Below are 13,022 nucleotides of genomic sequence, written 5' to 3'. Positions count from 1 at the left end.
TTAGGTTTTATTGGATTTTTTTGGTTTTGTATAAATTTTGTGTGTGATTAACATTTTTTTAAGTATTAAATATTATATAACAATAAGTATAACTACTACCATTACTATGTATGATGCGTGATTGATTGATTGATTGACTAGGAACGCCATTGAAACCTTTAAGAACGCCCAACTCCAGGGGTAGCATGGAACCCTTGTTTCCTTATCCCCCGGATCAGTTGTACAGTATACCAGGTACTTGTCATATGAAAAAAAAAACAGGAATTTAATAAATATTACTAACTTTTAGAGAAATTTTCTTTTGCCAATAATCAATTCAAATTGGTTCCAGTAGTTAATGTATTGAGTTTAAATTTGAGTTTTGTTAATAGAAAGTAGATTTTCATTTTCATTGAATTTAATTCCATCAAAATTTCATGGTATATATTAAATAAATATTTTTTATGCCATTTAAGTTATGCATTTATCTTTAGATTTTAGAATCCCTTGGGTTTGTTTTCACACATTTTTTTTAATATGATCTCAAATATATTTCAGATGGTTATACCAGTTCACCTGAACGTTCGACTCGTGGCAATTATGAAGAACCTTCGTATTATCAATATGGTACTAGGGGACCCGTGATAGCTCCCATCATAGATGAGGAACAAACGTTAGTTATTAACCAAAGATTCTGTATATATTTAAAATTATATTTAAATGTGCTTTAATTCTGTTGTTTTTAGGGAAGTTACTATGACTGAAGATCAATATGCCCTATATGGAATGAAAATAGGTCCTGGTCGTATGCCAAGAAATAATCAGATGTATGATCCCACAAGGTGAGTATATAGAAGATAACTCCAATTAGACAGAAAAAAAGTCAGTTGTAAAACTGAAGCTAAAATATACTTATATTTATTGCTAAACATTTATCTTGTTTTACACCTATGTTCGGATATCCACTTCAATTCCACTTCCACTATTCACTTCAAATCCACGAACGTAAAAATTTGGTGTTCTTAATTCCACGTTCTTTTTTTAACTTTTCTGTAACCAGCTGGGTTGAACAAATCACCCAAAAATCAAAATAAGTGGAATCAATAGACTTATTACAATTTATTTTTTTTTTAATTAAAAATGACGCAGTTTTAATAAAACTCATGTATTAAATATAAAACATTTCAAATTTTTTACGCGAGTACTTTTTTTAACCAGAAATACACCCATCTTGGACATAATTCAACTTTCACCAAGACTTTTGCAAGTGAATTGATTTCACCAAAAATTCCGGTGAAAGTGGATTGTAGGACACGAAAATCGTGGAATTGATTACCATTCATTTGGATTTGGGAACATGGGCATTAATTTATTTTTAAAATTTAGTAAGAAATTTTCCCCAGCCCAATGAATTTCACTTTATTCCAAGTATGTCTCAAAAATTTTATAAAATAAATGCCAGTAAAATTTCAATGACATACAAATAAGTTCAATGCTAACTAAAGCAGAAGAAGTTTTCTCAAAAATAGTAAAAATGAACTACACCATGGTTAAAATGGGAATGATCTGGCGCCAAGATTTTTTCTTTATTATTAGTTCATTCGTGCTTTTCGAGAAAGATGCATTTCGCAAATGGAAGTTAAAAATCCAAAAATGCCACAAAATTTTCGTCAATTTAATGATTCTCAAAATTTGGTATACAATTAAGTTCAATTTTCGCATGAAATAGTTCATTATTGCCATACCATAGTTAAATTTTTTTGGTGTACTTTCTTTTAATTGATTTTTAGTCCAACACATTTCTCTATTGTTTGCGTGAAGCTTAGAATATACACAGAAAAAAATCCGTAGTTAAACTAACGCTAAATTTAACTTATTTTTATTGGAAACGTTTTATTTAGTAGTTAAATTTTATTTTTTGTTTTTTTTATACCCTCCACCATAGGATGGGGGGTATATTAACTTTGTCATTCCCTTTGTAACACATCGAAATATTGCTCTAAGACCCCATAAAGTATATATATTCTGGGTCGTTGTGAAATTCTGAGTCTATCTGAGCATGTCCGTCCGTCCGTCCGACTTGAAACTTGGCTATCGACTTGAAACTTGGCACAAGTAGTTGTTATTGATGTAGGTCGGATGGTATTGCAAATGGGCCATATCGGTCCACTTTTACGTATAGCCCCCATATAAACGGACCCCCAAATTTGGCTTGCAGAGCCTATAAGAGAAGCATATTTCATCCGATCTGGGTAAAATTTGGTACATGGTGTTGGTATATGGTTTCTAGCACCCATGCAAAAATTGGTCCACATCGGTCCATAATTATATATAGCCCCTATATAAACCGATCCCCCGATTTGGCTTGGGGAGCCTCAAAGAGAAGCATATTTCATCCGATCTGGCTAAAATTTGGCACATGGTGTTGGTATATGGTCTCTAACAACCATGCAAAAATTGGTCCATATCGGTCCATAATTATATATAGCCCCCATATAAACTGATCCCCAGATTTGAACTCCGGAGCCTCTTACAGGAGCAAAATTCATCCGATCCGGCTTAAATTTGGCACACGGTGTTGGTATATGGTCTCTAACAACCATGCAAAAATTGGTCCATATCAGTCCATAATTATATATAGCCCCCATATAAACTGATCCCCAGATTTGAACTCCGGAGCCTCTTAGAGGAGCAAAATTCATCCGAACCGGTTGAAATTTGGTACGTGGTGTTAGTATGTGGTCTCTAACAACCATGCAAAAATTGGTCCATATCGGTCCATAATTATAAATAGCCCCCATATAAACCGATCCCCAGATTTGAACTCCGGAGCCTCTTAGAGGAGCAAAATTCATCCGAACCGGTTGAAATTTGGTACATGGTGTTAGTATATGGTCTCTAACAACCATGCAGAAATTGGTCCATATCGGTCCATAATTATATATAGCCCCCATATAAACCGATCCCCAGATTTGGCTTGCGGAGCCTCAAAGAGAAGCAAATTTCATCCGATCTTGCTGAAATTTGGTACATCGTGGTAGTATATAGTCTCTAACAACCATGAAAAAATTGGTCCACATCGGTTCATAATTATATATAGACCCCCATATAAACCGATCCCCAGATTTGACCTCCGGAGCCTCTAGGAGGAGCAAAATTCATCTGATCCGGTTCAAATTTGGAACGTGGTGTTAGTACATGGCCGCTAACAACCATACCAAAATTGGTCCATATCGGTCTATAGTTATATATAGCCGATTGGAGAAAAATTTGTCCATATCGGTTCATAATCATGGTTGCCACTCGAGCCAAAAATAATCTACCAAAATTTTATTTCTATAGAAAATTTTGTCAAAATTTTATTTCTATAGAAAATTTTGTCAAAATTTTATTTCTATAGAAAATTTTGTCAAAATTTTATTTCTATAGAAAATTTTGTCAAAATTTTATTTCTATTGAAAATTTTATGTCTATAGAAAATTTTGTTAAAATTTTATTTCTATAGAAAATTTTATCAAAATTTTATTTATATAGAAAATTTTGTCAAAATTTTATTTCTATAGAAAATTTTGTCAAAATTTTATTTCTATAGAAAATTTTGTCAAAATTTTATTCCTATAGAAAATTTTGTCAAAATTTTATTACTATAGAAAATTTTGTCAAAATTTTATTTCTATAGAAAATTTTGTCAAACTGAATTATATACGTATTTAATCGATCTTTTTTGATTTAATATATACCATGTATGGACTTACATACAATTTAGAAGGCAGTGTTAGGAAGTTTTAAGATACCTTGCCATCGGCAAGTGTTACCGCAACCCAAGTAATTCGATTGTGGATGACAGTCTTCAGTAGAAATTTCTACGCAATCCATGGTGGAGGGTACATAAGCTTCGGCCTGGCCGAACTTACGGCCATATATACTTGTTTTTTTTTTTGTAATTTTTTACAACTTGATGAAATTGTACTTTTTTTAAGTATGTCTCAAAAATTTCCCAATTTACGATTCCCAAAAATAGTAAAAATTAACTACTGCATGGTTAAAATGGTCATGATTTTGAACTACAGTTTTAAATTACAGCATTAAATATTTCTGACTTTAACAACACTTTGTGGAAATCTCATAATGTGGAGTAAAATTTAGTTCAATTTTCGTGCGAGGTAGTTCATTCTTCTACAAAGTTCCCTTGAAATAATTTAAATACCTTAAAAGTTAAAAAAAGAAAATGGAAATTTTGTGTAAATAACACCTTGATTTAAAGTTGGGTTAATTCCTTTAATTATCTTTATTTAAAAAAATCCTTACATAAACGCAGAGAAGGAATATGATCACCACAAATATGTTTCAAAATAAAAATATTATTTTTGGACGGGGAACATGTTCACTTAAAAACTTTCAATACTCATTACTCTCTCAATTTAATTCAATCAAATATTTAATTATTTTCTTTATAATAATATTGATAGGGATTCACAGATTGTCCTGTGCCGTAGGTGTAATTCCGTGAAACTGCAAAAGGTGGAACCGATGAACGGCGACTTCTTCGATAGACTTTTATGCGTTTGAAAGTATTTGCTGGAGCCATAGTTGTTGCCATTGGTGTAAAATATGTGGTGCCTGTTAGAATGGAAAGAAAAAATTGTTTTTTGCATTTTCGAAAATGTTGCCGTAGTGACCTACCTTTACTTTTAATCGAATGTACTATGAGACATAGTAAATATCCTCCGAATGAAAGAAAAGACAAGGCGGTTACACTTATTTGAAAAAGTGTTTGCAATTTTGAAGGTTTTTCCTCCAATTGCCAAGGATCAGGATGGGAAGAAGCATATCCCCTGAAAATACACAAAAGGTTACAGTGATAGCCAGATACAAGTCTTTGATAGCTTGCGATATTAGAAGTATGGAGATTCCCAAAAACGATGGTGATGATTTTTATCGGGAGATTAAATTAATTATTCAGTGAAAAGTTTGCCTCATTAGTGTAAATTAGTTCTTGAGTCTATGACCCCTAAACTTAAAGGGTTACAAATGGCTTTTGCCCCCTCTGATACCATTGGGCTCCAGATACAAACCTTCCTTCTGCTACCAATGCCAATGATGAGGGTTTTTGGCATTTACCTTCATCCAAATCAATACATTCTGGAGCTTCTTGTGACAATGAGTGATTCTCAATTGGTTCTCTTAATAGTGAAACTTTTTGTAAAGAACGTTGCAGAACTAATAATTCTGTAATGGTTAAATCCTCCAAGCAATTACCAAACAAGGAAGAGTCGTAGACTATAAAATTAATACGTGATTAAGACCATAATCGAAATTAATTTAATTTATTAAATTTACTATTCATTTTTTCTAACTAGCTTACCACTACAAGAATTCATCTTCACTTAGCCAAGAGTTTTCCAAATTGTTGTTTTCACTCTCAAGTTGAATTGACAACTGTAACAAAACGAAAAATCTTTTTCATTTATCCCACCAACAAATTCAAGACCGTAGATAGCAACATTGTAAGATTGTAGAAAATTATAATCAAATATTGAATCAGAGCATAACTGAGGAGACTCATTAAAGAAAATGTGTTTTAATAATACACTTGGAAGAAATTGTAATTGGCTATGAAACCAAGCACACCTAGTTTAGGTTAGTCTAGGTATAATAGCAGCCCGATATTTTAGGCTCACTTAGACTATTCAGTCCATTATGATGCTACAAGTGCTTCCCGATTCTGTGTTAAGCTCACGGACAAGGGGTCTGCTTCTTATAGCCGAGTCTGAACGGCGTTTCACATTTCGGAGAAATCGCTTTAGAGCTTTGATACACTCAGAAATGTCATGATCAGTACTGTGAGGGGATAAATCACCGCTGAAAAACTTTTTGGTGTTCGGCCGAAATTGGGATTGAATCCATTCCTCTTTATATGCAAGGCGGCTATGCTAATCAGCACCAAGGTGGTAAAGTTGTGCACGAGTGCTACACTATGTAACTGTTGAGTAATTTTAGAAAGTGGCACAAAAAGTGTCACTTGCATAAAAATGGTGGCACAATAACTTTAAAATAATACTTTTTATATATAAAAACAAAAACAAAAACAAAATAAAAATACTATTTAAATGAACTCGGAAGTTTCCTATATGAAATTATGCGGTTTCGTTTTATGCAAGTTAGCTCTAAATAAACCCAACACTCATTCTATCTCCATTTCATCAAAAATCAATCTATCCAACAGTTCAACTGAAAACCAGGATTGGCCAAACTGTGACTTTGTGACATACATTTACGACGGTATAATACGTATGTCGCAAAAGTCATAAACCTATTGTAGAGCCAATTTTTCTATTTTTAAAATTCTCTCTACACATCAGTTCACTTATACAAGACTTAAGTAAAGGTTTTTCTTCGATGTCAGTTTCCATAGAAATGTGTGAAAGGTATACAGATCGTCACGTTTACCACACCATAAAGTAGGCCATGGTAATTTTGGCTTCTCCAGTCTACTTTTTATTTTAATACGTTAATAACTTTATGAACATTCCTGAGAATTGAAACTTCTTCGAACATATCATCATATTTGATATCATCGAATTCGTTTTCCCAGCTGTCGCGACTGAAGTATTTTGAGTTTGCGACGTTTGTTACTTTTTCTACATTTACGAAGCGTATGTTACGTTTACGACGTTCACAACTTTGCGACAGACGCAAACCTAAAAATGTTTGTCACAGACCATCTCTGCTGAGAACCTGCTTTATTTGCATACTTTCAGGAGCCACCCTTATCTTTGAGAAGAAGTGGAAAGGGTTCAAAATAATGGTATCGGTTGCATTCGAGTTTTTGTTAAGGCCTCGATCACATCCACAAAGAGATGCTGGATCAAACAAAAAACTATTACACTAAAAAAGGAATTAAGGAAATAGTGGCACAAAAATGTAAAAACTATAGCATTCAGATGCACAAACATGTCAATGCTTAAAAAGTGGCAAATTGGCCACTAAAGTGCAAAACTTGCTTTATCTACTACAGAAAAAATTTCTTTGCATACTTTCAGACGTCACAATTGCCCCATTGATGACACTATTGTTTGAGAATGAGTGGCAAGCCGGCCAAATAATAATCACATCCATAATTTCAAACGGATTCGGGTCAAAATTTACGAATCTATCTATCACACTAAGAAATGAATTTATAACAAAATGCCAGAAAAATATACAAAGTATGGCATTTAGTGGCATAATAAATAAGATTCACAAACGCTTAAAAAAGTGGCCAATATGACACTAAATTGGAACAACTGTGATACCAGTGGCCCGTGATAGACCACACTAAATTGGTTAGGTTACCTTTGCTTTCCTCAAAACTTACTCCATTGAAAGCGGGGAAAGCGTAATACTCCCTTTTAATTCGACTATAAGAAGATGGTGTTTGATTTCAAACTAAGGTCAAGCTCAACTAGTTGATAATCAAAAGGCTCCCTTAAAATATTATTTCCATATCACACCAGGGCGCCTTTTTTTATACCCTCCACCATAGGATGGGGGGGTATATTAACTTTGTCATTCCGTTTGTAACACATCGAAATATTGCTCTAAGACCCCATAAAGTATATATATTCTGGGTCGTGGTGAAATTCTGAGTCGATCTGAGCATGTCCGTCCGTCCGTCCGTCTGTTGAAATCACGCTAGCTTCCGAACGAAAAAAGCTATCGACTTGAAACTTGGCACAAGTAGTTGTTATTGATGTAGGTCGGATGGTATTGCAAATGGGCCATATCGGTCCACTTTTACGTATAGCCCCCATATAAACGGACCCCCAATTTGGCGAGGCCTCTAAGAGAAGCAAATTTCATCCGATCCGGCTGAAATTTGGTACATGGTGTTAGTATATGGTCTCTAACAACCATGCAAAAATTGGTTCACATCGGTCCATAATTATATACAGCCCCCATATAAACTGATCCCCCGATTTGGCTTGCAGAGCCTCTAAGAGAAACAATTTTCATCCGATCCGGCTGAAATTTGGTACATGGTGTTGGTATACGGTCTCTAACAACTATGCAAAAATTGATCCACATCGGTCCATAATTATATATAGCCCCCATATAAACCGAACACTATATTTGACCTCTGGAGCCTCGTGGAAGAGCAAAATTCAACCGATTCGATTGCAATTTGGTATGTGGTGTTAATATATGGCCTCACACACCCATGCAAAAATTGGTCGAAATCGGTCCATAATTATATATAGCCCCCATATAAACCGATCCACAGATTTGACCTCCGGAGCCCCTTGGAAGAGCAAAATTTATCCGATTCGTTTGAAATTTGGTACCCGAATTTAGTATTTAGTATATTTAACAACCATGCCAAAAGTGGTCCATATCAGTCCATAATCATATATAGCCCCCATATAAACCGATCCCGAGATTTGGTTTTGGAGCCTCTTGGAGGAGCAAATTTCATCCCAGTTGAAATTTGGTACATTGTGCTAGTATATGGGACCCACCGTGGTGCAATGGTTAGCATGCCCGCCTTGCATACACAAGGTCGTGGGTTCGATTCCTGCTACGACCGAACACCAAAAAGTTTTTCAGCGGTGGATTATCCCACCTCAGTAATGCTGGTGACATTTCTGAGGGTTTCAAAGCTTCTCTAAGTGGTTTCACTGGAATGTGGAACGCCGTTCGGACTCGGCTATAAAAAGGAGGTCCCTTGTCATTAAGCTTAACATGGAATCGGGCAGCACTCAGTGATAAGAGAGAAGTTCACCAATGTGGTATCACAATGGACTGAATAGTCTAAGTGAGCCTGATACATCGGGCTGCCACATAACCTAACCTAACCTAGTATATGGCCGTTAAAAACCATGCCTAACTAGGTCCATATCGGTCTATAGTTATATATAGCCCTCAGATAAATCGATCCCCAATCACACAAAATTGGTCCATATCAAGTTCATATTTAAATTTCCATGTCGATTCGTAATTATTTGTAGACTTACCTATACATAACCTTTTTGTCTAATATATACCACGTATGGACTCACTCACAATTTAGAAAACGTTGTTAAGAAGTTTTAAGATACCACAACCCAATTAATTCGATTGTGGATGACACTCTTTCGTAGAAGTTTCTACGCAATCCATGGTGGAGGGTACATAAGATTCGGCCTGGCCGAACTTACGGCCGTATATACTTGTTTTCTTATTTATAGCTTCTATAACCACACTGAATAAAATTTCAATCCGATTTGTTTGAAATTTCTCAAAGAATTTGCCTAAAGTCGAATACTTTATAAATATCGCTCCCATATGAATGTTTAGACCGATATACACAAAATGTCTTCAAATAGGGATATTTCATATACGTCGGTCCAGTTTTAGATTAATTCCAGACAAAATGTCCAATAAATACAAAGATGCACATTTTTCACTTGCAACACCACATCGACTTGGTGGTGAACATAAATTCAACAGGCCTTAAAAAACAATCTCTAATAAATCTGAAATATACACATAAAGTTAATTTTATTAAAATTGGGTCAAGGCAATATTTTTAATTAAATTACGAAATTTTAACTTAAAGCAATGGAAATGCTCATTTATAGTGTTTGGTTATTAAGTATGAAATTCAATACAATATCGAAAAAAAATCGTTATATTTATGAAATTGCTACTTTCGTCAATCTTACGATGCTTTTTCAAGCAGAAATTAATTTTAAATTGAGAAGTTGTTGCTAATCAATTGAGAAGTAGTTACCGCAGTATTAAATTTCGCAGTTGAGAGCAATTTACGGTTTTTGCTGAGAACGCAATTTTTTAAACAATTGCTCAATTTGAATTCTAATTTAATACTTTGGAAAAACATTTGAAAGCGTGTTGATTATAGACATTTCTCCAATACTTGTGCTTATTGGGAAATTGGTAGAATATAGAAGGCGAAACTTGTTCTTGTTATTGCCTTGAACATGTTTGTCAGTTTTTTTCTCAGTGCTTCTGTGATTTATAAAAACTTCTCGTTAAAGAAAATCTAATTATAGCTCAAATTTTGATATGTTTTTGATTTTTGCAAACTTTTTCTTTCAGACCGGAAGATCTTCATCGCTTTCGTGTTGAGCACATGGAACGACAACTGGCAAATTTGACTGGGTTAGTGCAAAAAGCTTTGGTAAATCAAAATCCACAGATAGCTCCCATACCAGTGCCAACATTGGATCCCAACTATTTGGTAGTACCCACACAATGTCATGGTATGTTACAGTCAAAGCCCATTTATATTGCGCCCTGCTGATAATGGGGTGTAATGAAGAGAAGCAGCTCCATTGTTAGCACCATTCATCCAACAAATACCATATCACAAATTATGCCAAGTTTTTTTTTGCTTTTTGTTGTAGTTGATTGTCGTTTTAAACGCTGGCGTCATTTTTTTTTTTTTTGTTTTTTGCTTTTAAACATTTTGCCAACATGTTTATTTACAAAGCCCGCCATGCGAACATCAAGTGCAATTACATATAATTTCATTTCATTTTACACTGTTATTATAGTAATGGTCATAGACATAGGTGTTGGGAAATTTCACCTTTAAAATCACTTTTTGGTTTTGTTTTGCTTTAATTCAATTACACAGAAACAAAATAGGTTCACATGCTTCATACACCATATATATCAGGGATGTAGAGAGACTTTTCCTTTGGGGAGAAAATGGTACTTAAGAAATTATTCATACAAATATGGATTCATAGCATTAATTTGAAATCAGTTTGAAATAATAATTAAAAGAAATTCTTCATTAAATTCTACAATTTTTTTAAATGTTTATAAATTACTATCGATTTATTGTGTATCATTTTCGTCAAAAGGATTTTTTGGATATATCATATCCAAATCCACCTCCCATTATCTATGTCTCTGGTAAATACACCCACACCCTCATCTATTGGCATTTTAATTAAAAATATCACTCACCCCAATAATTTGTTTGTTCACCATTTAACCACTACCCCACAAAATGCTTCAAATTTCACATTTTTTAGTTAACGGTTCCGGAGATGATCAATATGTTCGAGAAAAGGCTCCCAAATTGGGTAGAAATGCCTGTGGTAAGTATTCCCCCTTTTTGGTATGAAGAGAAAACAAATAAATACCTACACAGAGAACGAAAAAAAATACGATAAAATTGAATTAAATGAATTTCGTGTTAACATTAATTAATTTGAAAATTTAAAACATTTTCTAGGAAAATCAGTGTCATTTGAGAAAAGCGTTTCGTTTAGTGATGACATACAGGGTATACCAAAATCACACAGTCCTCAACATGCTGGTAATTTGTGATACTGCTCTGTAGATATATATAGCTTATAAAATATATTTAGAAAAAATATATAAATAACAATAGTATGAAAGGGTTTGCGCTATTATTGGATATACCAGAGTTTGTTTTTTTTTTTTTGTAAAATAAAAAAAGAAGAAAAATATGGAACTATCAGGTATATTAATTACTACACTCAGCACGTGTCAATCAAGAACAGTGTTTCCAGTCAAAATTTTCGGTTTACCCTAAAAGGACAAAAAAAAAGTTCCTTACATTCCCAAAAAATTTTCCCTACAATTTCTCGTACAATATCTTTCGTTAAATTGTAACAAAATTTACAAAACAAAAATGGTTCTTTCTTCTATTAGCTTGTAACCTATGAAAATGCCATGTATATTAGGTAAAACTAAATTTGTATTACCACCACGGTTGCCACCACGGTTTTGCACAAAATTTTCTATAGAAACAAAATTTTGACAAAATTTTCTATTTCTAAAATTTTGAGAAAATTTTCTATAGAAATAAAATTTTGAGAATTTTTTTATAGAAATAACATTTTGACAAAATTTTCTATAGAAATAAAATTTTGACAAAATTATCTATAGAAATAAAGTTTTGATAAAATTTTCTATAGAAATAAAATTTTGACAAAATTGTCTACAGAAATAAAATTTTGACAAAATTTTCTATAAAATTTTTTTTTCTATAAAATTTTGAGAAAATTTTCTATAGAAATAAAATTTTGAGAAAATTTTTTACAGAAATAACACTTTGACAAAAATGTCGATAGAAATCAAATTTTTGGCAAATTTTTCTATAGAAATAAAATTTTAACAAAATTTTCTATAGAAATAAAATTTTGAAAAAATTTTCTATAGAAATAAAATTTTGAGAAAATTTTTTACAGAAATAACACTTTGACAAAAATTTCTATAGAAATGAAATTTTTGGCAAATTATTCTATAGAAATAAAATTTTGACAAAATTTTCTACAGAAATAAAATTTTGACAAAATTTCCTATAGAAATAAAATGTTTACAATATTTTCTATAGAAATAAAATGTTGACAAAATTTTCTATGGAATTAAAATTTTGACAAAATTTTCTATTTCTAAAATTTAGAAAAAATTTTCTATAGAAATAAAATTTTGAGAAAATTTTCTATAGAAATAAAATTTTGACAAAATTTTTTATAGAAATAAAATTTTGAAAAAATTTTCTATAGAAATAAAATTTTGAGAAAATTTTCTATAGAAATAAAATTTTGAGAAAATTTTTTACAGAAATAACACTTTGACAAAAATTTCGATTGAAATCAAATTTTTGGCAAATTTTTCTATAGAAATAAAATTTTAACAAAATTTTCTATAGAAATAAAATTTTAACAAAATTTTCTATAGAAATAAAATTTTGAGAAAATTTTCTATAGAAATAAAATTTTGAGAAAATTTTTTACAGAAATAACACTTTGACAAAAATTTCTATAGAAATGAAATTTTTGGCAAATTATTCTATAGAAATAAAATTTTAACAAAATTTTCTATAGAAATAAAATTTTGAAAAAATTTCCTATAGAAATAAAATGTTTACAAAATTTTCTATAGAAATAAAATTGTGACAAAATTTTCTATTTCTAAAATTTAGAAAAAATTTTCTATAGAAATAAAATTTTGAGAAAATTTTTTATAGAAATAAAATTTTGAGAAAATTATCTATAGAAATGAAATTTTGAGAAAATTTT

General features: G+C 32.0%; 2 protein-coding genes across 4 annotated transcripts in view; one reads left to right on the top strand and one right to left on the bottom strand.

Annotated features, from left to right (window-relative positions):
* The window catches only part of LOC142229226 (coiled-coil domain-containing protein CG32809), a 91,011-nt gene that overhangs the window by 49,901 nt on the left and 28,088 nt on the right, over positions 1 to 13,022 (top strand). For 2 of the 3 annotated variants that reach the window (XM_075299766.1, XM_075299765.1), the window contains exons 5-9: positions 538 to 652; positions 726 to 821; positions 10,057 to 10,220; positions 11,004 to 11,069; positions 11,207 to 11,290. In XM_075299766.1, the coding sequence (XP_075155881.1) occupies positions 538 to 652; positions 726 to 821; positions 10,057 to 10,220; positions 11,004 to 11,069; positions 11,207 to 11,290 (525 nt within the window). Of the gene's footprint in view, positions 1 to 141; positions 235 to 537; positions 653 to 725; positions 822 to 10,056; positions 10,221 to 11,003; positions 11,070 to 11,206; positions 11,291 to 13,022 lie in introns of all 3 variants that reach the window. The other variant, XM_075299767.1, reaches the window with a different exon arrangement.
* LOC142229228 (uncharacterized) lies at positions 4,237 to 5,421 on the bottom strand. Its single transcript, XM_075299769.1, has 4 exons — positions 5,345 to 5,421; positions 5,055 to 5,259; positions 4,663 to 4,814; positions 4,237 to 4,599 (listed from the first exon to the last, which is right to left on the bottom strand). The coding sequence occupies exons 1-4, from the start codon at positions 5,358 to 5,360 to the stop codon at positions 4,418 to 4,420; spliced, it is 555 nt and encodes a 184-aa protein (XP_075155884.1). The 5' UTR covers positions 5,361 to 5,421; the 3' UTR covers positions 4,237 to 4,417.

This window comes from Haematobia irritans, chromosome 3, assembly GCF_050003625.1.
Source record: "Haematobia irritans isolate KBUSLIRL chromosome 3, ASM5000362v1, whole genome shotgun sequence".
Classification (NCBI taxonomy): Eukaryota; Metazoa; Arthropoda; class Insecta; order Diptera; family Muscidae; genus Haematobia; species Haematobia irritans.
This window is presented reverse-complemented; position numbering and strand designations above follow the sequence as displayed.